The 26,607-nt window shown below is 43.7% G+C and overlaps 1 protein-coding gene across 5 annotated transcripts in view; it reads right to left on the bottom strand.

The window, feature by feature from the left end:
* CLSTN1 (calsyntenin 1) overlaps positions 1 to 26,607 on the bottom strand; it is an 80,903-nt gene that overhangs the window by 31,670 nt on the left and 22,626 nt on the right. For 4 of the 5 annotated variants that reach the window (XM_029230196.1, XM_029230199.1, XM_029230197.1 and 1 more), the window contains exon 2: positions 8,341 to 8,463. In XM_029230196.1, the coding sequence (XP_029086029.1) occupies positions 8,341 to 8,463 (123 nt within the window). Of the gene's footprint in view, positions 1 to 8,340; positions 8,464 to 21,821; positions 21,860 to 22,862; positions 23,023 to 26,607 lie in introns of those variants that run through there. The other variant, XM_029230198.1, reaches the window with a different exon arrangement.

Genomic DNA, 26,607 nt, shown 5'->3' with positions numbered 1-26,607 from the left:
ACCTGCGTGGCCTTCGTGTCTCTGCTGGGTCTTCTAAGCCATCGTCTGCACACTGGCCAGTACACGCATTTCTCGGGGTCCATCTACTCGTCCAACCAGGGACCCCGATTCTAATGAGGAAGACGGATCCGACTGGAGCAGGCGAGGGGCGAGTGAATGAGTGAAAGCAACTGCAGTATTTCAGATGAGATCTGATGAGGGCTAGACTAAGGCGGTGTCAGCAGGAAATATTTAAGGGATTTCAGGAGGATGGACAGGACTTTGCAGCCCACTGGGCAGAGAGTGAGAGGGTTGGGAGGAACACCCGGGTTTTCAGCTGATGGTGCCCTTTAGGGAACTGAGGTGCAGAGAAAAGAGGAGAAGATTCACGAAAAAGGTGTTTGGCCTGTTTATCCCAAGCAAACTTCTCGCTTGTTTGTTTGTTGGAGGATTTTAAAGCCCCACATTAATCTCTTTCATCCATACAACATTCACTGGATGCAGATAAAGACCTTTCTCTTTAACATAACTACAATCACATTACACAGCCAACAAAATGAACAATAATCCCTTGGATATTTTCATAGGGAGTATCCTACTGCCTCTCGTTCAGTTTATGATTTTCCTCCTCCAAACCAGGGACCAATTTCTGTCAATAATTCTCCTGGGAGCTGATCTTTCTAAACTTTCAAGTGGTCGTTGATTCATTCTTCTCCCCTCTCCTTCGCACTTGTGCATACAGTTCTCCTAGTGACACACGTATGACCATTACATACATGTGGTCACGTGGGAGCCACATGTATCAGGTGGAGCTGCACCATGGTGATGACACAGAAAGTGCACCTCTGCTCTCCCAGACTCAGCCTTCTCCCAACCTCAGCCAAGAAGGACCCTCAAAATCACCTCTCGTGTTGTTTTCTTTCTGTCCTGTTCCTTCCCACTCAATCCAGACCACGTACCATTGCTCCGCTAGATGAATCCCGTCATATCTGAAATGCCCCACCAGGTTTCCTGGACGACCCCTCTAGCTGTGATGGCCTCAGAATGCACCAAACCCTCCCCTGTCTCTCTCCACTCTTCATTCCCTTCAGATCATCTAAAATAGTCAAAAGAATTTTTAAAAAGCAAAACATAAAAATACAACAATGGGTGAACCCAGCAAAGTAGAGATATGACTTCTCGCCATCCAGCTGCATCCAGGTTCTTGGCCGACAGTGTTTTCTCTTCTGTCCCTTTGGTTTCTGGCTGGCCTGGCATTCTTTCTCCGTCTTCTTCCAAATCTGAATTTGGTCTCAAACTCTTCCCCAAACGAGAGGGGTGTCTCTAGAGCCTCTCCTGCAGCCTCACCAGCTCTGGTGCCGTCCTGCCCTCACACCACACTGCTAATGGAGATCATGGGCACCACTCCAACACTTAGGGCTCAGGGAAGCCCCTGGAGGTCCAGTTGTTAGGACTCCACGCTTTCACTGCAGGGGAAAACATGTCTGGTCCCTGGTCAGGGAACTGAGATCCCACAAGCCATGACGCAGGGGAAAAAGAAAAAAAAAACAACCCATCCTCTGGTGGCAACAGATATCCATTCCAGCTAACTCAGCGAAAGGGCCTTCACTGAAGAGCCACTGGGAACTCATGGAATTGACTGCAGGCCAAAGAAAGGGACTTAGGAAACTGTCAGAAACCAAGGCAGCTTGAGAGACGAGCAAAGAGGAGCCACAACAGTCCCAGAGCAAAATGGTCTGGACAGGAATGAATGTGACCACACCTGGTATCAGCGCCTTTGTCCCTCTGCTCAATATTCACATCCCAAGAGGGAGCATCCGGTCGGCCCTGCTAGGCTCATGTGTGTGCCTGGCTGGGGAAAGCAGGGTGACGGGTTGTAGAGCCACCGACCTGGACCCGACAGGAAAGAGACCAGGGGCTGTTAAGGGAAAATGGACATTTCCTGAGCAGCAAGTGTCCACTACAACGTCCCCGCTAATCCAACTCTCCTCCCTTCTCTCTCCCTGGCGTCTCTCCACACCCACCAGCTGGACATCCAGGCTGACTCTTATTTATGGCGACTTTTGACTTCCTTGTTTACTGGTCCAGGCTTGTTTCTACAACAAGCTCACGTGTGGCTCTAATCAGAACAGGTTTTCAAGATACCTTAAAAGTACAAAAAGCATACACCCAAGGGTTATGTCTTCCAAGCTCCTCAGACTACCGCAATGGTTCTCAAATTCCAGTGTGCCAAGAACTGCCTCAGAAGCTCGTTGAAAATGCAGTCTGCCAAGTCCCATTCCCAGAACTTCTGGCTCAGCAGCTCTGAGGCAGAGCTCAGTAATCTGATAAGCACTGCCAGGTGGCTCCAATGCAGATGGGCTGCAGGGCGTACTTGAGAGACTGGCCCATCAGTGGTTTCCAAACCTCACGGGCTGGTTACAGATTTCTAAACTGTGCTCCTGCAAGTACAGACTCACACAGGCAAGAGTAGAACAGGGGAACCTGCACTCAACGGATGGGCCCCAGGACCATCTAGATGAATGGATTAGGTTAAGCCACATGAATATGCCATTTTTGTATGCTGAAAATGTCAAAATATTTGGGAAAATGGAATGTCAGAAATTTTATGTGATTCAGCCTGGTATAAGGCAGTAATCAGCTGAGTAGCCGTTTTAAATAAGTATGGATCCGGATGTCAGGACAGAAACTTGATTAGAAAACCACGTGCAAGGTAACACCCTGTCCATTCAACTTAACAACAGAAACTGTGCAGCCCTGAGCTCACTTCCAACCCTCTGCTCCTCCACAAGCCACACGAGCTAACTATTCACCCACCTCTTTGGAAGCCCTGCCAGCTCCCACCTCTGCCCCAGCCTCCCCTCCGCCCTTCACTGCCCTTGGACCTCCTTCCCATCCTTGACAGGAGCTCAAGCCTACCTTTGGAAATCACCTCCTTTCCTTTTTTTTTTTTAAATTTATGTATTTATTTTTGGCTGTGTTGAGTCTTTCATTTCTGTGCAAGGGCTTTCTCTAGTTGCGGCAAGCGGGGGCCACGCTTCATCGCGGTGCGCGGGCCTCTCACTATCGCAGCCTCTCTTGTTGCGGAGCACAGGCTCCAGACGCGCAGGCTCAGTAGTTGTGGCTCATGGGCCCAGCCGCTCTGTGGCATTTGGGATCCTCCCAGACCAGGGCTCGAGTCCGTGTCCCCTGCATTGGCAGGCAGATTCTCAACCACTGCGCCACCGGGGAAGCCCCCCTTTCCTTTTTTAACCCCCATCACCTTGCCTTTCCATGAACTCCAGTCCACACCGCTCTGCCTCTCTCACCTGACACTGAACTATAAACATCCCGGCAACCCTGCTTAACTCTCTGACAATGCTGGTTTTGCCTTCCCACCTAGATGATCAGTGTTTTGAGAAATGCTTTTTTGCATTCTCTGGAAGACTTAGCAAAGCTACCTCACATCTAATGATTATTGATCTCAAACCTTTCCTGGAGGCAAATGCATCCAACATGAGTTCACTCTAGTCAGTAACTGTTAATAGGAAGTTTCTGTCCTGACATCCGGATCCTTACCTAGTTAAAACTGCTACTCAACTGATTATTGCCTTATACCAGGCTGAATCACATAAAATTTCTGACATTCCATTTTTTCAAATATTTTGACATTTTCAACATAACAAAAATGGCATTTTCATGCGGCTTAACCTAACACATCCAACTCATTGCTGCAAACACAATGCCAGCCCAGTTGCACATGCTGAAAAAGCAAAATAGGGCAGAGAGGTGTGGTAGTGAAGCCCTACGGAGAAAAGCAGCACAGATCTGAGTTGGTTCTAATATCAACAAAAGTAAACTTCCCGTTCTCGCCCTGAAATTTCTTTTGGATTCCATTCGTATCATAATTGTTTTAACTAACCTTGTAGAATGTCTGTACTCAGTCTAGGAAGGCAGGAAAAAGAATGCTTCTGGAACCACCTACTAAAGGGAAGAGCTTCAAAAAGGGGGACGGGGGGCTTCCTTGGTGGCGCAGTGGTTGAGAGTCCGCCTGCCGATGCGGGGGACGCGGGTTCGTGCCCCGGTCCGGGAAGATCCCACATGCCGCGGAGCGGCTGGGCCCGTGAGCCATGGCCGCTGAGCCTGCGCGTCCGGAGCCTGTGCTCCGCAACGGGAGAGGCCACGACAGTGAGAGGCCCACGTACCGCAAAAAAAAAAAGAAAAGGGGGGGGAGGGGGGTGGGGAGTGCAGGGTGTTCAGCTTCCGATACAGGCAGTGAAGAAGGGGTAACCGTCAAAACAGCAACAACGTGGCCTGTGAAGTGGTCCCAGCTTTTAACTCCCCATTAAATATATAAAACGTACAATACATGTTCTTACCCTCACCTCTACTCAGGCTTTCAGCAGATTAAGGAAAAGGGGCTGAATAAGGAATTGAGTCGTTTCGATTTCCTAAAATACATGACAAATAGCAAGACTTTATTCTCTTAGTTTTACCCCCAAGAAAACAATGTGGGCCAGACCCTGTGGGCTCCACATGAATGTCTGATGAGTGACAACTTACAACACTTTGGTGACCAGGCTTCCCACATTACACAGGTATTTATTTCGGAGGCTGCATGAGTAATCTCCGGTGGTTACCCACACACAGGTCCTGTGATGGGATGAGACTGTGGACCAGAATGTTTACAACGTGGTGAAGTCAATATCACGAGAGCTGACCCGGTGAAACTAAAAATCACGCTGCAGTCTGACCGCCTGGCTCGAAGGCAGCGCGGCTGTTTGTGAGCTGTGCAATCTTGGGCAAACTCACTCGTTCCTTCTACAAATATCTATGGAAGCGTCAACTAGTCTCAGGTGCTGGTCTAGGGACCAGGGATTAAACGGAGAATACGGCAGTCATGCTGCTGACGGGCATGCTCTGAGTCTCCGTTTCTTCATACGGAAAATGGGGGCATGAGAGTACCCACCGCGTGAGATTGCTGGAAGGAATCAGACAGAGTAACTGTGCAGAGCCCTGAGAACACCCTCGGCCACACTGAAGAGCTCAATAAATGTCAGATGTGCCCGCTGCCTCCACCACCACCATCATCATGGTGTTAAAATAAACTCAACGTTGCCACCAAAACCAACCTAAGATCAAAATGAGGCTCCGGACCTAGCCTCTGCTTTACACAAAAGTTATTTAAGAAATCAGTGAGAAAATGGAACACTATGAAGACTATTAGAGAAAGATGGAAAAACAGTTCTCACAGAACGTTAAGTAAAGAAACATTTTTAAAAGATTCGTAACAGCAGCAGCAGACACTGTACACAGTACCTACTACATAGCAGGCATTGTTTTAAGCTCTTCATATTTATACATAAATAAGTTAATATTCCCCAAACCCTGTAAGGTATGTGATATTATCCTCATTTTACAAGAGATGAAAAGTGAGGCACAGAGATGTTACGTAATTTGCCCAAAGCCACACAGCCAGTAAGTTTCAGAGCCAGGATTCAAGCACAGGCTGCTGGCTCTAGGGTCTGTTTTCCTACGTACCCGTCTGCTACAGCCTCGTGGGGGCAGTGTTCTGTATAGCAGCTGGATGGGTAGTTGGATGGGTACCATGGCAACAGAAGAGGGAAGGAGACAGGTGTTCCCTTCCCTGGACTGTGCAGCTCATCACTTTGGTAGGATGAGGACCATGCTTCAGGAAGAGTAGATGAGCATCAATTCCACCCCTGGGTGTATAACCAAGAGAACTGAAACTGATGTCCACACAGAAACTTGTACACGAATGTTCACAGCAGCATTATTCACAATCACTACAAAGTGGAAACAATTCTGATGCCCATTACTGATGGACGAATGAATGAAATGTGGTCCATCCATACATCGAAATATTATTTGGCAATAAAAAGGAATGAAGGGCATGCCACAACATGGGTGAACCTTCAAATCATCATGCTAAGTGAAAGACGCTAGCCACAAAAAGCCACATGTTGTATTTATATGAAATGTCCAGAAAAGGCAAATCCATAAACAAGTAGTAGACTAGTGGTTGCCAAGGGGAGTGATTGCTAGCAGGTGCAAGGGTTTCTTTTGGGGGAGATGAAATGTTGTGGAACTAGACAGTGGCTGATGGCTGGACAATCTTATGAATATACTAAAAACCAGTGAACTGTATACTTTAAAAACTGTATACGTTATGGTACATGAATTGTATTTTTAAAAAAAGAATATAAGAGCAACTGTGCTCCCCTGTGAAAATCTCCAGAAGGAAAATACTTACTTTTTCTGTCCACTATGGCAAATACAATCAAGTTACCACTATACTTGGCTCTAAAGTGCTTCTCTATATCGTTTTTTAAAATCCCAATATATAACTTTGGCACATCAATAAAAAAATACCTGAGAATCTCTAAAAACATAAAACTTTATAAGTATTATTTCATTCACAGTAATACATTAAGTTTTGATAAATGACCCAATAAAATTAAATCCAACGAGAAAGAAAAACTAAGTTAACTTTATTAATATGACTTCAAAGTTAGCATTCAATGTACATTTCATTTCCTACTTCCCTTCCTTTGTACCTTCCTGTGGTGCCATATACAGCATCAGAGTGAAGAGCCATCCTGCCTGGGTTGGAATCTGGCCTCTGCCACATACTAGCTGTGTGACCCAGAGCAAAGTTAGCAGCTCTGTGCCTCGGCTTCCTCTTTTTAAAACAGGGGTGGCAGGAAGCATACTTACCTCAAAAGGTTGCTGTGGATTAAACACAAATGCGTATTTGTAAAGCACTTACAACAGTGCCTGGGACACAAAACGCTTTATAAGTGTTATATATCACGAGTGATGTAATGGGACAGAGCTCCACCAGCAACAGGACTGGACACAGATGAGAATTCATAAAGAGAGGCCTGGGGGAGTAAATACAAAACTCCTGACAGCAATCACTTCTCAGAATGTGTGAGATGTCAGAGATGTACAAGTCCCCTCAGAAACATGAGTGAGATAACCCCATTAAGGTTATTTACAAGGCACTGAAACATCACACCCATAAGGAGGAACTGCATATAATAACCAAAGGTGTTGCATGCAAAGTGTGTGTATATATGTATATGCAAACACTCAAAAATCTAGCTATTCACAGAGGAAACCACTAGGTAATGCTAAAAATGATTTTAAATCGGGGGTGGGGGGGAACAAACAAACACAAAAATCCCCTTGGCTACCAGACAGATACTGTACGCCTAGCACAGAGTACTTCCTCTACCATCCATCTAACTGGATTTCTGTCTAAAAACCAATAAACAAGTAAAACTAACTGGAACTGACTCCAATACCATAAGCTGCTTCTCGGGTTCTTTCCTGGAAATGGGATGTGGCGCTTGAACAGAAAGAAGAACAAATTTATTTTTTAAATAGCTCTTCAGAGGCAGCCTCACATTCACTGCCGCCATTTACCATACTAAATTTAATGTATGGAATGATCTACAAGAGCTACTGAACTTTTCTCATTTGTCCCGAGGCAAACAGAACAAACAGAAATTTTGTTCTGGAGAAACATCATGCAGAAACTGCTCTTCAAAAATTAACTTCGCGACGTCAATTCTGACTATCAGAATTGACAGTCAATTCTGACAAAGAAAGGGTGAAGCAGCCCGTTCCTCCACCAGTTAAGGAAGTTACTATGGCCCCACGTAAAGCAAGGACAGTTCTGATTTGCAAAGTGCTACTGAATGCTAGCAAAGCAGCAAATCTCCAAAGCAACCCTAGAAGATTTGTCCCTATAAACACTTAGCTGACAATCTTATGAAGTAACTCAAGTTAAAAATTTACTGAAAGTAAAATCTAAGCCCAAAGAATTCATTTATAAAAGATTGCTCAATGTCTTTAAATAAGTCTTTTCAGGTAACTGAAACCTAGGCAGTGCAAGGAAAATCTTAAGCTGTAATTACCTAGATCCTCGCCGTGCATGGACCAGTAGCACCAGGGAACAGGTTAGAAAGGCAGAATCCCAGGTCCTCCCAGACCCACTGTATCTAAACTTGCTTTTTTTTTTTTAAGGTTGCATTTTAACACGATCCCTGTGCTCTGCATGAATGCTGAAGTTTGAGATGCACTGGTCTAGATGCTCTCTATCTGGTTACATCCAGACAAGGAACACAGTGATGCAATTAAATATTTTGCTTTTCAACAAGTACAGGCTTTTGGGGGGGGTCAGGTACCCCAACTCATAAAATTAAAAGGAAAAAAAAATGGTACGTGGGGGCCACACACAACCCTTCGCTATCAAGACATTCTCAGAAAGGCTCAGAAACAACCCAAAGGGGATGTGTGAAATGCTTCCCACAAGCCCAAGCTCATGGGGAGTGAACAAAGACACGCTGGTACCTGCAAAGCGTAGAGGTGCATCTTTGTCCAGGGCGATCAGTGGCGGGTCGAGGAGCACGGTGCTGTCACTCTCCGTAACTAAGCCGTGATACGTGGGCTCCAGCCACGGCTTGTGCTTGTTGACTGTGTTCAAAAATAGAAAAAGGAGAAAGGACATAGGCCAGGTTAGAATTACTATTTTCAACTCGACTGCTTTTGAAGACACACATCCATTATTAAAACAATAAAACTCTCATGAGTTCGGAAGGCCACGCTGCTATTTTTTGTGGCCAAGTTTGGTATCAACGCCCAAATGGGATGAAATTCTAAAGTGATGTAGAAATTATCTGAGGCCATGAAGCAACCAAAAATAAGAAATAAATTGCTCTAGAAATTGAAAGAAAGAAAAAAGACTGATGGTTCTGGACGGTATCATATCTTACTATCTCTGTTTTCTGCCTCTCTTAGAAAAGTTACAAATAAAATATGTTGTTTCTTGGATTAAGAGATACAAACTAAACAAGGTCCTACTGCATAGCCCAGGGAACTATATTCAGTATCTTCTAATAAACTATAATGGAAAAGAATCTGAGAAAGAATAATATATTTAGTTGGACAAAAAGTTTGTATGGATTTTTCTGTAAGATGTTATGGAAAACCCCGAATGAACTTCTTGGCCAACCTAATATATAAAGAATATATATATAAAAGAATATATATATATATACATTTTATATATATATATATATATATATATATAAAAAGACAGAATCACTTTGCTGTATACCAGAAACTAACACATTGTAAATCAACCATGCTTCAAAAAAAAATTTTTTTAAAGACATACAAACTACCACGTATAAAATAGATACGCAACAAGAATATATTGTACGGCACAGAGAAATATAGCCATTATTAGGTAAAACTTTATTTTTTTAATTTATTTATTTATTTTTGGCTGCTTTGGGGTCTTCGTTGCTGTGTGCAGGCTCTCTCTAGTTGTGGCAAGCAGGGGCTATTCTTCGTTGCAGTGCATAGGCTTCTCACTGCGGTGGCTTCTCATTGTGGAGCACAGGCTCAGCAGTTGTGGCTCGCGGGCTCTAGAGCACAGGCTCAGCAGTTGTGGCACATGGGCTTAGTTGCTCCGCAGCATGCGGGATCTTCCCCGACCAGGGCTCAAACCCGTGTCCCCTGCATTGGCAGGCGGATTCTTAACTACTGCACCATCAGGGAAGTCCCTAGGAGTATAATCTTTAAAGGAGTGTAATCTAAAAATTACTGAACCACTATGTTGTACACCTGAAACTAATACTGTAAATCAACTATACTTCAATTTAAAAATGTTATTTCTTTATAACAATAATAATACATTATTTATTTAAAATTAGCATTACAAACAAAAACATAAAAGAGGTGAAACAAGACTTATGAATATAAAATTACAAATATGAGGTATTAAAAGAAAATGAGGGCTTCCCTGGTGGCGTAGTGGTTGACAGTCCGCCTGCCGATGCAGGGGACACGGGTTCGTGCCCCGGTCCGGGAAGATCCCACATGCCGCGGAGCGGCTGGGCCTGTGAGCCATGGCCGCTGAGCCTGCGCGTCCGGAGCCTCTGCTCCGCAACAGGAGAGGCCACAACAGTGAGAGGCCCGCGTACCGCAAAAAAAAAAATAAAAAAAGAAACATAAAAAAAGAAAAGAAAATGCAAAATTTCTGAAAAACTTGACTGAAAACGCAGTGTTCAAGAAAAAACCCCTTTTGGGATTTCCCTGGTGGCACAGTGGTTAAGAATCCACGTGCCAATGCAGGAAACACCGGTTCGAGCCCTGCTCCGGGAAGATCCCACATGCTGCGGAGCAACTAAGCCCATGCGCCACAACTACTGAGCCTGCGCTCCAGAGCCCGCAAGCCACAACTACCGAGCCCGCGTGCTACAACTACTGAAGCCCCCGCGCCTAAAGCCCGTGCTCCGCAACAAGAGAAGCCACCACAATGAGAAGCCCGTGCACCGCAACGAAGAGTAGCCCCCGCTCGCCACAACTAGAGAAAGCCCGCGCGCAGCAACGAAGACCCAGCGCAGCCCAAAAAAAAAAAAAAAAAACCCCTTTGGGATCGGGCCAGCTTGCACTCAGAGTCCAGCTCTCCTCTGTTATTTGCTGCATGACCTGGAGCATATAACTGACCTCTCCTGATCTCAATTTCCTCTTTTATGAACCAGGGACACCCCACAACCCACAGGGCTGGGGTAGATAACTGGAGAAGTGGTGTTTTTCCTACTCAATTAGGCACTAGCACTGTTACTTTTGTTTTTAAGGTAAGAACATCTGCTCTGGCAGTCTGCTTACCTGAGAAAATGAATTTGTAGTTTCTGTCCATTTCGTTCTGCCCCGGGCTTTGCCCCCGGGCGGGGGGGGGGGGTCTGTGCTGCGACTTTCCCTGGTTGTGGCCACCAAGCCCCTCCCCGGGTTCCTATCTCCACCAGCTTGTTTTGGGCTCATCTCACAGTTGGAACCTTTCCATTTTCCTTTTACTTTCACCTTCTGAATGTTCACATTATAACCTCAGGCTATGTAATTAACCACCAAACGACTCCTGAAGCTGATCTGATTAAAAGGGATGTTATGAAACTTTATTTCCACATAGTTGGTGCCTATTTCTTGAATTAACTACCCAGATTCTCTTCAGTAAGTTTAAGTCAACCCAGAAGTAACTGAAAATAAATTTAAATGTTTAACCATCTTTAATACAATGTGACCATGATGTGATATTACTTTTTTTGCTGTCATGTGATGATGGGAGAAGGTGAGGGTCAGAAGCACCTGAGCCTCACCTGCACTTAACTCCCTCGTGACCTATTGGAGGAGCAGTGCGCTCACATGTGAAATCCCAAATGGGCAGGCGTGTGTAGGCCTATGTCTGCAAGGCGGAAAAAAAAGCTACCATCTCTCTACTTAATGACGCATCCACCAGACATTTTACACATGCTGCATCCAAGCCAAGAGCAAATCCTTCTGCCTTCATTTTCGAAGTAAACCCAGACCCACGGGGAGTTGGTTAAAGAGTACAGAGTTTCGGTTTTGCAAGACGAAAAGAGTTCCAGGAGTTGGTTGCACAACAGTATGAAAGAACAAACTCAACACTACTGACTTGCACACTTAAAAATGGTTACAGGGCCACCCTGGTGGTGCAGTGGTTGAGGGTCCACCTGCCAATGCAGGGGACATGGGTTCGTGCCCCGGTCCGGGAGGATCCCACATGCCGCAGAGCGGCTGGGCCCGTAAGCCATGGCCGCTGAGCCTGCGCGCGTCCGGAGCCTGTGCTCCGCAACGGGAGAGGCCACAACAGTGAGAGGCCCGCGTACCACAAAAAAAAAAAAAAAAAAAAAATGGTTACAATGGGAAATTTTATGTTACGGGTATTTTTCCACATTCTTTAAAAATCCACACCCACAAAATAAACGCAGACGCAGCCATTTCTCATCCTCTCTGCTGCCCACTTAGATCTACTACAAAAGCCAAGTAACCGCTTCATCCTTGCCTCCTGCACTGACTCTTCCTTCCCACGGTGGCTGGGCGACCACTTCTCACACGGGGGTGGCTCAAGGCCTGTGCTCTCAGAACCTGTCTACACCAAAGGTACTGAGGACCCCAAACAGCTTTGGCTTAGGTGGGGCCCATCTATCTATCAGTATTTACTGTGCTGGAAGTTAAGCAAAATGTTAGTATTTATCAAGTCATTAAAAAAAAAACCCATTGTAAGTTATCATAATATTTTAATGAAAATAACTATTTTTTAAAACAGAGTTTACTAAGAAGACTGGCAATGTTTTATACTTTGCAAACCCTTTCACCTTCTGGCTTAGTAGAAGACAGCTGGGTTCTCACCGCCACTCCTGCAGCCAATATGCTGCTTATGACACGTCATGCAGCCTCTAGAGAACTCCACTGCACACTCATGAGAAAATGAGGAAAAGGCAAGTCATATCTTAATATAATTAAAATAGCTTTGAGGGCTCCCCTGGTAGCACAGTGGTTGGGAGTCCGCCTGCCGATGCAGGGGACACGGGTTCGTGCCCCGGTCCGGGAAGATCCCACATGCCGCGGAGCGGCTGGGCCCGTGAGCCGTGGCCGCTGAGCCTGCGCGTCCGGAGCCTGTGCTCCGCGGCGGGAGAGGCCACAACAGTGAGAGGCCCGCGTACCGCAAAAAAATAATAATAATAAAATAAAATAGCTTTGACCTCTCAAATGCCCTGACAAGGTCCCTCGCTTCAGGCCTCTTCAAATGTTTCCTCCTCCAATTATAACTGCACCTGCTGCTCTGCCCTCTAGCCCCCCACTTCCTTCTTCTTTTCTCTGCTACTCCTCCTGACCACAGGCAGTCAGCCTGGGACGTGGGGCAGATTACCTGGCTTCCCTTGGCCTCAGTTTCCTCACCCGTAAACTGGGGACAGCAACAGTACTCACCTGGTAGGTTCCTGTGTGATCAAACCAGTCATGTGTAAAATGCTCAGGACAGTGTCGGGTGCTCAGTAGATGCCACAAAGGGGTTGTGTTGTTACTTCTCCTGCACACATACTGGTACAAAACCAGAGATTCCAGGAGGGTGTGACCTTTGTTCTCTGCTAATTCCCAGTACCTCGGGCCACAATAGCATCTCACTCCTCAGGAAATAGCTGGTAAGTGAGTATATAAGGAACCCCACGTAGAGTACAAATAAAATCAGTGCCCTGGTTTATAAATTCTCTCACAGAGAAGAAAGTTTTGGTGCTGAGGATTTAAAAAAAAAAAAAAAGGTACGATTTGGTGTTTTAGACATTGGGAAGATGTTTTTTATTTTTTGTTTCTGGAAGGTGGATGTTCTAAGCAAAGGAGACAAGAATCCGGAGGCATCGCATACATCAAAATACCGAGGGGTCTGCCTGGAAAGTAAGCTGAGCCCAAATCCAGGTCACAAGGGCCAAAAGTTTATAGTGCCTCTGGAAAACATCTCCCCTCACAAGAGCTGCTCCCGGGACAAGAGATTTGGTGGAGAGAGTTCAGCTGGTTGTGGTACACCTGCCCTTCTCCTTCTGAAATACCGCCCAGGACAGTGGTAAGTTAACTGGCACAGTGCTCTGCACGGGCCGCACAGCTGGCTGCAGCCTTTGAGCTGAGAGGGCTCCAGTGAGCACAGAAAAGAGCCTCGCTTTGCAATCAGGTTGAATGTTTTCCCTAACTGCTGAAAGTCCCGTCCTCTCCAGGCCTTGTTAAACTATCCTACGAGAGAGGCTGGAACACTGCCTGGAGTTACAGACCTAATACAGATAAACAGGCCATTTTAAAGAAAGTACTCCAAAAGTAAAGGAGCTGTTACAGTGGAGGATTCCTGGACTGAATGTCAATATTATGACATAGTATGAGCGTGTTTCGTGTTTGGTAATTGCAATCATTGTTGATTCTGTTGTGGTCATCCATTTACAATGCTTGGTGTCAGTTTATTTATCTCTTGTAAAAATAAAATACAGTGTGTGTGTGTGAGTTGTGAAAAAAAAAAAGACCATCAAAGAAAACTCCAAAACCTCTGTCGTTTGTCACTAATTTTGAAACAGAGAGGCTATTAGTTCAATTCACTATTGATAATGTACTATTAACAGCAATATTCAATTCCAATTTATTTTCACGTTTAAGATTTTATTAATAAAATTATAAGCACATCAAATAAAACTGAAGAAGACTATTCCAATATGTGAGTCCATAAAACCCCTGAGACTTAAACTAAGTGGATTTATTTAGCCTAGTAGGAAAGTAAAAATACTAGGCAAAGCGAATTGCAGAAAACCTGTGATGCATTTCTGCCTACCCTAATGGAAAGGCCTGCAGCTGAAAATGGCTAATGGTTCAAGGGGAATAATAATTGAATAGCTGGTCCCCGTTCTTTTATTTTTCCCCACTATTCTAATTTTATAACTCAAAATTTCTAAATTGCTCCTTGAGCTGACAGTAGAATGAAGAGATTTGGCCAGTTCCATTGACTGAGCTTTTAAATATTTAATAAATGATATTTTTAATATTTCATCACATTCAATTGGCATTATAAAACATTTATGGAAACAAATGACTGACGTTCCTGTAATCAGCAAAAAACAGTCATAAAGAAAGACATGAGACTACAGGCCATAAGTCTAGGAGCAGGTCACCCATGTTCAGAGTCTTTACCCAATCCATTTCATTACATTCTAGATCATAAAAAAGCCAACTAAGTTTTGAATGGCATAGCATTAACCAAAATCACAGAATAGCAAGGCTAAACCATATGATCATCTCAGTAGATGCAGACAAAGCTTTTGATAAAATTCAACACACATTTATGATAAAAACTCTCCAGAGGGCTTCCCTGGTGGTGCAGTGGTTAAGAATCCGCCTGCCAACGCAGGGGACACGGGTTCAAGCCCTGGTCCAGGAAGATCCCACATACCGCAGAGCAACTAAGCCCGTGCACCACAACTACTGAGCCTGCGCTCTAGAGCCTGTGAGCCACAACTACTGATCCTGCGTGCCACAACTACTGAAGCCCGCACGCCTAGAGCCCGTGCTCCGCAACAAAAGAAGCCACCACAATGAAGCCTGTGCACCGCAACAAAGAGTAGCCCCCACTCGCCACAACTAGAGAAAGCCCACGCACAGCAGTGAAGACCCAACACAGCCAAAAATAAATAAAAATAAAAATAAATTAAAAAAAAACCACCTCTCCAGAAAGTGGGCACAGAGGGAACCTACTGCCACATAATAAAGGCCATATATGACAAACCCACAGCAAACATCATACTCAATGGTGAAAAACTGAAAGCATTTCCACTAAGATCAGCAACAAGACAAGGATGTCCACTCTCGCCACTCTTATTGTATTGGAAGTCCTAGCCACGGCAATCAGAGAAGAAAAAGAAATTAAAGGAATCCAAATTGGAAAAGAAGTAACACTGTCACTGTTTGCAGATGACATGATACTATACATAGAAAATCCTGAAGACGCTACCAGAAAACTACTAGAGCTCATCAATGAATTTGGTAAAGTTGCTGGATACAAAATTAATACACAGAAATCTGTTGCATTTCTATACACTAACAACAAAAGAACAGAAAGAGAAATTAAGGAAACACTCCCATCTACCACTGCATCAAAAAGAATAACTAGGAATAAACCTACCTAAGGAGGCAAAAGACCTGTACTCAGAAAACTAAAAGACACTGATGAAAGAAATTGAAGATGACACAAACAAGATGGAGAGGCGTACCATGTTCTTGGATTGGAGGATTCAATATTGACAAAATGACTCTACTATCCAAGGCAGTCTACAGATTCAATGCATCCCTATCAAATTAACAAGGCTAGCAATCAACCCTATAAATGTAGGCTATACCTGGGGAACATACCTATCATTGTAGGACACGGCTAGTTTCGGTGGCTGTGGTAGACTTTAATCATTAGAAATTGCCACCAATTTAAAAATCAAAATGAAAAGAATGTAAGAGTCAATTTCAGGATTAACTTGAAATATAAAACTTTCATCTCCCTAAGTACATCCCAACTCTCTGGACTAAAGAGAGGATGACCCCTTACCCAGGACACACAAATCACAGACTCAGGCAAGGTGGTTCCAAAGCCTGTGTGCAGTGGCCTTGACATCAATCCAGTTTGCCCCTCCGCATTCCAGAACACTTAGCTTGGTCACATCGGGCCAATATTGATATGATAATAAATAATGACAGGTGACTTAGTTTTAAGGGATTATAGGCATTTTGCTGGTATATCTTAGATGCTGTTCCATGTTTTGTTTGCAGATTCAGTGTTTAACCTCAATCTGCAATTAAGGAACACTGACACTGGGTGGCGACAGGTGCCTCCGATTCCATGCTGCAAATTACCGGGCTTCGATTAAAAATCTAGCTCTTTACTTACCAAAGGAGCAGAATGTAATCTGAGTCAGCAGGCCCTTTGTTAAAGATGATATGTATACAAAAGTGTCTTAAATTATATGCGTATAAAATCTCCAGCCGATTTTTTTCTCGAAAACTATAATAAAATATTCATAGGGCCCAAAGCAAAATATAAAAAGGCATACATTCTCTGGGACTCTCTCAGTACTGTCCCGGTTGAATACTCTTATTTAGATCTGACCATCCCTGATTCTTCAAATCAGCTTAACATCAAAGGTCCTTTCAGCTTCACATCACCACTGACTTGGGAGTTTGTTCCAAGAGATCTTCCCTGAACACCTGCTATGCATAAGCACACGGCAAGGTGCTGGGCTCTCGGGGAATCATGGCACAATCTCTGGAGAACACAATCATGTCAAAGACCGTCTACATTCTAAATGATGTGGCTACAACTAAGGGGTTATGAGGTGTGCCAGGAACTTCATCAATCAGCAGGGACCAAGATGACCAAGGAGCCACCATCCCAAATGTGGCCACGCCCCTTGCTAGAGGGAAAGAGAGAGCTCTGGAGGGTCTCCCGGTGGGAGCTGAACCTTCCACCCAAAAGGGACACAAGTCACTTTTGCTCCTAATTCATGGCCAGAACTAGTCACACAGCCTCACCCAAATTCCCCAGGGTGGCGGAAGTGCCATTCTACGTGTCTGGAAAGAGAGCTGGAAATATCTGAGGTCAACTCTAGGGACTGCCAGAAGTACAAGTGGAGACAGCCCCAGGGACACCCCTAAAAGGGTAAGTGAGGTTTCTCAGCTGTGAGGGAGTATTTTAAACAGAATAAGAATACATATAAGCGTTTCTTAAAAAGCTAAAAAGAGAGTTGCCATATGATCCGGCAATCCCACTCCTGGGCATATATCCAGAGAAAACTCTAATTCGAAAAGATACAGGCATATCAATGTTCACAGGGCCACTATTTACAATAGCCAAGACATGGAAGCAACCTAAATGTCCATGGATATGTGAATGGATAAAGAAGATGTGGTGTATATATACAATGGAGTATTACTCAGCCATAAAAAAGAATGAAATCATGCCATTTGCAGGAACACAGATGAACCTAGAGATTATCCTACTAAGTGAAGTAAGTCAGACAAAGACAAGTATCATATGCTATCGCTTATGTGTGGAATCTTAACAAATTATACAAATGAACTTATTTATAAAACAGAAATAGACTCACAGACATAGAAAACAAACTTATGGTTACACCAAAGGGGAAAGAGGGGAGGGATAAATCAGAAGCTTGGGATTAACAGATACACACTACTATATATAAAATAGATAAACAACAAGGGCCTACTATATAGCACAGGGAACTATACTCAATATCTTGTAATAACTTATAATGGAAAAGAATCTGAAAAAGAACATATATATATATATACACACACACATATATATAACTGAATCACTTTGCTGTATACCTGAAACTAACACAACATTGTAAATTATACTTCGATTTAAAAATAGTTATAAAAAATACATATAAGGCAGAAAGGTAGAGAAAGATGTGGCTCATTCTGGGACTAGCAAGACTGCGATGAACGCATGGCTCTAAGCGTATAAGGAGGTACAGCTGGACGGGGGCTTGGTCTGTGATTTTAGGGTAACATGGGGAGCATCCCTCTTCTGTGCTACACCAATGAGCTCTCTCAACTCTTTAGACAGTAAGAAGCTGTTAAAAGCTATAAACAATGTGGTCTGGCAGAAAAGGCAGGAACTTTGGGATCAGACAGAACTTAGTTAATGAATAAATTCTGTTTCTCACTCCCTCTGTAACTAGGGGCAGATTATTTAACCATCCTGTACCTACTTCTTCATCCTAAGTGGGGCATGAGACCACCTTCCATAACCTTGTTTGGAGGATTATAAATGAGGTAAGTGAAGGGCCCACTCTATGCCTGACACACGGGCGTTCAACAAACACTTGCTGATAAGTTGATCATAAGCAATAGCTATGTTTTAGAAATAACTGCGAGGGCAGAAAGACCAGAGCTTAGGAGACTCAGGAGGTGTTTCCATGACGACCTCCCTATCATCATCTTCCTGAATACAACCTACAGCAAAAGGAGATCCCTACAGCCTCAGACCCTGCATTGGCCTCATTTTATCCTCTTTATTTGGCAAAAGAAAAGAGAGAAGTAGCATTATACAGAGTGATACTGTTAAGTGTAAAACAAAAAGCAAACGAAAAACACCTGGCGCTTTTTTTTTTAACCAAAAAAGGAAACTTTTTAATCAACCAAAGTTACACGGCATGAAATTTATACACAGCTCTCTTTTTCAGCTGAGGTTATTCCTGGTAATGGTTTTAGCTAATACAGCATTAGTTTCCTCTGACTTTGTAAAATATATTTTGTATTACTCTTAATTTTTTTCTAAAACTGAATACTTCCCTGGAGAAAACCACAATTTGAAAAGATACATGCACCCCAATGTTCACTGCAGCACTATTTACAACAGCCAGGACATGGAAGCAACCTAAATGTCCACTGACAGAAGCATGAATAAAGAAGATGCAGTGTATATATACAATGGAATATTACTCAGCCATAAAAAAAAGAACGAAATAATGCCATTTACAGCAACATGGATGGGTCCAGAGACTGTCACACTGAGTGAAGTAAGTCAAAGACAAATATCATGTCTTTGACATGAAATATCATGTCTTTGACATGATATTTGACATGTCTTTGACATGTGCTTATATGTGGAATCTAAAAAAAATGGTACAAATGAACTTATTTACAAAACAGAAACAGAGTCACAGATGTAAAAACAAACATGGTTACCGGGGTAAAATGGGGGAGGGGAATAAATTGGAAGATTGGGATGGACATATACACACTACTATATATAAAATAGATAACTAATAAGGACCTGCTGTAGAGCACAGGGAACTCTACTCAATATTCTGTAATGACCTATGTGGGAAAAGAATTTTAAAAAGAGTGGATACATGTATAACTGATTCACTTTGCCGTACAACAGATACACAACAGCGTAAATCAACTACACTCCAATAAAATATTTTTTAAATAAATAAATAATTAAAACTGAACATGTCCAAAGAATCTCTAGACAAATTCTGTAAGCAGTCTTAAGGGCCTCTTCATCGCAATCCCAAATAAATTTAATGTCAAAGTGTTGGAAAAATCTATATGCGTTAGATATTGTTTAGATCAGGGTTTCTCAACCTCAGTACCGCTGATATTCTGAGCCAGATACTTTTCAGGTGTGGCCCATTCTGTGCACTGCAGGATGGTTAGCAGAATCCCTGGCCTCTATCCACTAGATGCCAGTAGCACCTCCCCAGCTGTGACAACCAAAAATGTCTCCAGACTCTGGCCAAGACTCCACTGGGGGCAAACACCCTCCCCAGCTGCCCTAGAGCCATTGACTTAGATCCACCACCTTAAGGAAAACCAAGGTTTTTCCACATTAAAATCATCTGAGGACTTCAAAAAGAATTTGAATTATTTTTTATAATTTGTGTATTACATCAATATGAAGTTCATTTTTAAAATAAAATCACATTTCAGTGTAAAATAAATCCTTAAAAAATAAAAATAAAATAAATCCTTAAATTAAGCAAACGAACAACCGTTTTAATGGTACAGTGAAACATTGCTTGTGTTTATTCACATTTCACCTACCATGAACATGCAGCCCTACGTGTTAAGCGGTGCCATTTTACGAGAGGAGGCTGGTGACCTGCCCGTGCTACCCGTAGTTCCACGTGTCAGGGAACAGGATGCGTGTCACTAGGCGAGACCAAAGAGTAAGGAAGAGTGGAACAGGGAGGAGCCTGGGTGCCCTTCTCCCAAGTTCAAAATGCAACCGCCCTCCCCAGCTGCCCTAGGGCCACTGACTTAGATCCACCACCTTAAGGAAAACCAAGGTCTTCCACATTAAAATCATTTGAGGACTTCAAAAATAATCTGAATTATTTTTTATAGTTTGTGTATTTTATAATTTTATAATTTATTTGTATTACATCAATGTGAATGGGGGGAGCAAATGCAGATGGAAGCAAAGGAGACCTGATGGGGCGCCTGAGGGAAGACCGCCTGCCTCAGGCTGGAGGTGACAGGAAGGGGCAAGAATGGAATCAGAGAGATCAGTAAAAGACGTCAGGACAAGATAAGAAACAGTAAATGGCTGAAGGGGCTGACCCAAGACTGTGGTTTGGTGTCTAGGCTTCCATAGCACATGGCTGATGGGACAGCTGTTCCTATCCTGGACTGAGAGTTAAGGAGACGACAGCCTGGGGAGAATCCAGCAAAAGGCGCTTCTTTCTTTTCCCTTCCTTCTATCCACAGTCCATCCATCCATCATCCATCATCCATCCATCCATCACCCACCCATCCACCATCCATCCATCCATCACCCATCTGTCCACCGTCCACCCATCCATCATCCATCCATCCACCGTCCATCCATCCATAGTCCATCCATCCACCGTCCATCCATCCATAATCCATCCATCCACCGTCCATCCATCGTTCATCCATTCACCATCCATCCATCCATCATCCATCCATCCACCTTCCATCCATCATCCATCCATCCACAGTCCATCCATCCATAGTCCATCCATCCACCGTCCATCCATCATCCATCCATCCACCGTCCATCCATCCATCATCCAGCTATGCACCGTCCATCCATCCATCCATCATCCCATCCATCCATCTCTATTGAGCCCCAGGTAGTCTTCTAAGTGCTGAGGAAATAATAGCGAAGAGAACACTCCCTGCCCCCCCTACAGCTTATGTGATGGTTGACAAGTTTTAAGTACATGCTGCAAAAGAATTCATTCATAGGGAGCAAAATTACATTTTCTACAATTCCAACTTTTCCAAGCTTAAAGGGAGCCTTCTATTTATTCCTCCAAATTCCAAATTTTTTAAATTGTTGTAAAATACACAACTTAAAATTTACCATCTTAACCTTTTTCAGTGTACCGCTCGATGGCATTAAGTACATTCATCTCCAGAACTGTTTTCATCCTGCAAAACTGGAACTCTGTCCCCACTGAACAATGATTCTGCACCCTCGTCATTCCAGCCCCCAGCAAATACCAGTCTACTTTCTGTCTCTTATGAATCTGACTACTCTAGGGAGCTCACATAATCGGATATTTGTCCTTTTATGACTGATTTATTTCACTCAGCATAATGTCCTTGAGGTTCACTGATGTGTCAGAATTCCCTTCCTTTTTAAGGCTGAGTAATATTCCACTGTATGTATATACCACATTTTGTTTATCCATTCATCCATCAATGGGCACTTGGGTTGCTGCCATCTTTTGGCTACTGTGAATAATGCTGTCATGAACATGTGTGTACATGTATCGAGACCCTGCTTTCAATTCTTCTGGCTACATACCCGGAAGTGGGATTGATGGATCATACAGTAATTCTATTTTTAATTTTTTGAGGAACTGCCATCCTGTTTTCCACAGTGGCTGCATCATTTTACACTTCCCACCAGCAGTGCACAGGTTCCAATTTCTCCACATACTCACCAACACTTGTTACTTTCTGGGTTTTGATAGCAGCCATCCTAATGGGTGAGACGAAACAAGTTCTGTATCATGTAATTTTATCTTTTTATATTACGTAAGATATAAAAGTAGACAGACTAGAATAATGAACCCCACGGAACCATGATTCAACCACTACAGTTATCAACAAAGGGCCAATCTTGTTTGATTTATACACCCCCATTCCTATCACCAATTTCAGATATTTTGACACATATCCCAGACATCATATAACTTCACCCCTCAATACGTCAACATACATCTCTAAAAGATGACTCTTTTGGAAACCAACCATAATGGCACTATCACCTAAAAATTCACAGTAATTACTTAATATCATCAAATATCCAGTCAGGATTCATACTGATCTGTTTTGGTATATCAAATAATTTAACTCAATACATCTCTCTGTCCGTGATGTTTCATCATGAATTTGACTGCTATGAAAGAAAAAAACTTTAAACCATTGATCACACTTAATCAATAAGGCTTTAATGGTTTCCACAACCTCCCAATTTTTGTTTCACCATTAAGTATGTTTATTTAAGTAGGTTTTTTTGTAGATGTTATCAGGTTGAGAGAGTTCCCCTCTGTTCCTAACTTGCTGGAGTTTTTACCATGAACGAGTGTTGGATTCTGTCAAATGCTATTTCTGCATTGACTCATACGATAATGATTTTTTTTAACCTGTTGATAAGGTGGATTACTGATTTTTTAATGCTGAAACAGCCTTGTGCACATAGAATAAATCCCATTTGGTCATGGTGTGTCATTTTTTTTTGTATTGATATACTGTTGGATTTGATTTCCTGATGTTGTACAGAGGAATTTTACTTTGTATTTATTTATTGAGACTGTCATTAAAAATTTTTTTCATCAATATATTTCAATTTGCTTCTGTTCTGACCTGAAAATTCTACTGGCTTGAATATATCTAGTTCTGTAGATTCAACATCAAATACAACACTTATTTCCTGAGCACTGACTATGTGCCGGGCACCGTATATGCTCAATTTTACTCACCACTGAGACTGATTTCCTAAAAGATGTAGCTACACAATGGGGCAGGAGACAGCAACAGTCACAATGCTGTTTTTGAGCAATCAGGGTGTGATGATCTCAAATGTGCTTTTGAAAAATTAGGATTAAAAAAAAGCCAACTGGAATTTCTGATATTAAATCTGGCTTAAACATAGCATCCCCACACACCTAAGAGACAAATAACTGAAGGTCTGTTAGTAAAGAGGCAGGTCCTCCTAAAACAACGTTCAGGACCTTTTCAGATCATGGACTCTTTTGAGAATCTAATGAAAGCCACGAACCCCCTCCCAAGGTAAAAATGCGAAAACACACGTGGCACATGGCGGGAGGTTTTAGGGGCTTCATACGACTGCAGACACCAGTCCAGGTAAGAATCACTACTCCCAAACACAGTGAAATCTCTATCAGCTGACCCTCAGAAACCTGGCGTCTTCACCTAGCACCTTGACGTAACTGGAAATCAAAGTGTAAAACTACATTTCTTTTATGCTTGTGGTTCTCAGATTGTACTTGTATTTCACAGTCTTCAGCAGCAATATCTTCATAGTTCATGGAGGGCTTCCCTGGTGGCGCAGTGGTTGAGAGTCCGCCTGCCGATGCAGGGGACGTGGGTTCGTGCCCCGGTCCGGGAGGATCCCACATGCCATGGAGCGGCTGGGCCCGTGAGCCATGGCCACTGAGCCTGCGCGTCCGGAAAAAAAAAAAAAAAAAAAAAAAGTTCATGGAGACTTCCCCACATGACCCCAGGAGAGAGCCAAGGAAGAAATACAAATTAGGAAAGACACTTGACAAATTTTTAAAGAAAGTAAAGGCTAGTGACACAGAGAGGCTGAAAGTAATAAAAGAAGTTAATTTGAAGCTGAAATGATAGAGTATGCTTTGAATAATGGTGAAAAGCCCAAGTGATAAAGACAGAAGCCTTATGCTTTTATTGAGAATAATAAAAAAAAATAACTTCCAAGAGGGCTGCTTCCATCTTGTTCCCCTAATTAATTTTATAGAAAAGCATCTTTGTTACACTAGTCAGGAGGTTACATAATTAAACATTCTTACTTCACTGTTATGAGAAAGATGAAAAGGAAACTGGGTGGGTGGGTGGGCAGATGGGCAGATGGATGGATAGGCAATAGAATAAGGATATCCTTCTTCAAACAAGTTCCAGGTCTGCTCTCTAGATGGGTCCACGAAGATCTACATGTACCATCCACAACACAGTATAATAACCGATCCGAAGCCATTAAGGGAGGTATTTAGCATGTTTTACTCACAATTATCAGGAAAATGTGAATATTTTAAAGCAGCCTCCAACAAATATTTTTTTAACATTTAAATAGGCTACCTAGGGACTTCCCTGATGGTCCAGTGGTTAAGACTCCACGCTTCCAATGCAGGGAGCACAGGTTCGATCCCCGGTCAGAGAGCTAATAAGATCCCACATGCCGCACAGCATGGCCAAATAAATAAATAAATAAATAAACATGAGGCTACCTACCCTTCAGTTGCCCATTATCTCATTTTTCTAGCACTCTGATTTTCATAGTAAGTTGGATTTAACTCTCCAAAGTAACAATATCACATTCACAGATTTTCTAGTAAGCAAATGGGAACACTTCCCTAACAAGAAGTGAAATCAATTACTTTTCTAATCAAATTCTGTTTTACTCAATATTGAGATTTACCCCATCACATGAACAGGCCAGGTACCAACCTAAAACATAACCCGCAGGTCGAACTATAATAATGCCTGTGTTCCACTGTTGTCTCCTGAGCTTCATGGACAACTATCCCACATGCTGAGAGCCTCTCTTGAATGTCACAAACGTGACGCGACAGCCACTCCAGCGTGGGAGCCTCGTGTTCAGCTGCAACACAATTTCCAACAGCAAAAGCTCTTGCCCGACTCCTCCAGAAGTTCCAGGTGATGGGCGAGATGCACAGGGCAGACAGTCCTCAAACTTCTGGGAGGTCAGGGGTCTCCCTCAGTGTTTGCACTGGGAGGGGTCCAGGCGGAAGTGCTCTGGGCTCACAGGATTCCTCCAGGGTCCTGGTCATGAATACTCTGCAGCCCCTTGTGCGGGGAGCCCTGCCTTCAGCTGCAGCATCCCTGGGAATGGAGGAGGCACCTGGCCCGAGTCCCACAATACCCCACAGGTGGGCGGTCGGCAGGCTGACATCCCCAGGGAACCTGGGGATCTTCTCTGACCAGCGTGGTGGGTGCTCGGGTTAGGTTCAGGGGGCCCTATGAGCTTTTCTTTTTTCTTTTTTTTTTTTTTGCGGTACGCGGGCCTCTCACTGTTGTGGCCTCTCCCGTTGCGGAGCAGAGGCTCCGGACGCGCAGGCTCAGCAGCCATGGCTGATGGGCCCAGCCGCTCCACGGCATGTGGGATCTTCCCGGACCGGGGCACGAACCCGCGTCCCCTGCATCAGCAGGCGGACTCTCAACCACTGCGCCACCAGGGGAGCACGCTATGAGCTTTTCTCATGCTCTGTTCCCTCTGGCGGTGACTATTCGTGCATGATTATTGAGATATCTCAGAATGCGGCTTTGTGACAGGAAGAAGAGGTGGGAAACTGGAGGAACCTCTTAAAATTTGTATCCTAACAGATGAGGGGAGCTCAAACCACAGAGGGCAAGGAATACACTGACTTCATGCACCACAGCAGTGCTCCATAACCAGGGTGCGGGCCACATCTTCCAGACCTTGTCTCCTGGGCTGCACCCTGGAATCTGAGCCAGTCAGACTGACCTGGGGTTGGGCAGGTTTGGAACGGGACGTTCTCCAGGAGATTCTGCTGCACTCCCCAACAATGAACGAACGAATCACGTGAGGCTCATGAATAGAGGCATTCGGAGAGTTCTCTTTAAGAGAAACTGGGCAATTTCCACTTTTGCTCTCTTAAATGCTTTCCTGCCCTCTGTACGCACCCCTACCCCACCTGATCCCCACCCCCAGAGAGCTATTTTGGGAGGCAGCTGTCTTTGGATTCGCTCTTCTAGGATACTTACAACTGGTACCACCTATGGCCACTGGTTTTGTCTTAGCACAAGAGCCCTCCTTAAGCAAAAGCATCTCAGGCATGACTTAATTCGCTGAGATGTAATATACAGCATTTTTCACAGGCAATGCCATGCAAAATTGTGAACTTTATCTTCAGGTCACTCCACTGCCTTTCTGCACACGCAGGGTTACCAACGTACACACCTGCCTCGCTCCCCACCCCGCAGCCACCCCCGTCAGTGTGTGCTTCCAGATTTTCCTGACCTCTTCATTTGTACCAAATCTAAACTCACCTGCTCCAACTTTCCACTTCCTCACAGTCCTGCTAGGACTGGCCTGCTAGTCTGAGAAACTAATTTGAGTTGGGTGCAAATGAAGGATAATGACAAGATAGCCACACTTGCACTGTGCCAAGGATTTCAATGATTTAATACAAAAGTAGAAACTAAGGTAAGAAACGCAGGCACCCTGCCAGCTGGTGGAGGAAAATATTTTTGGAACAGAGCCCTTTAACACCTCTCAGTTCATATCTTAAGTGCATGGAAGTTATTCAGAGGACATATATTTTTATGCAGTTTCCTACAGAATTAAATATACAGCATGACAGGAACAAATCTACTGCCAAACCACTGTTAGAGCATTTCAAGTTGGTGATTTGTACACATCCATTTTTCAATTAACGCTTACAACGCAAGTCAATCAGAAATCTAGTTATGCAAAAACGTACC

Source organism: Monodon monoceros, unplaced genomic scaffold, assembly GCF_005190385.1.
Source record: "Monodon monoceros isolate NGI ecotype Baffin Bay Population unplaced genomic scaffold, NGI_Narwhal_1 Super_Scaffold_18, whole genome shotgun sequence".
NCBI classification, from domain to species: Eukaryota; Metazoa; Chordata; class Mammalia; order Artiodactyla; family Monodontidae; genus Monodon; species Monodon monoceros.
This window is presented reverse-complemented; position numbering and strand designations above follow the sequence as displayed.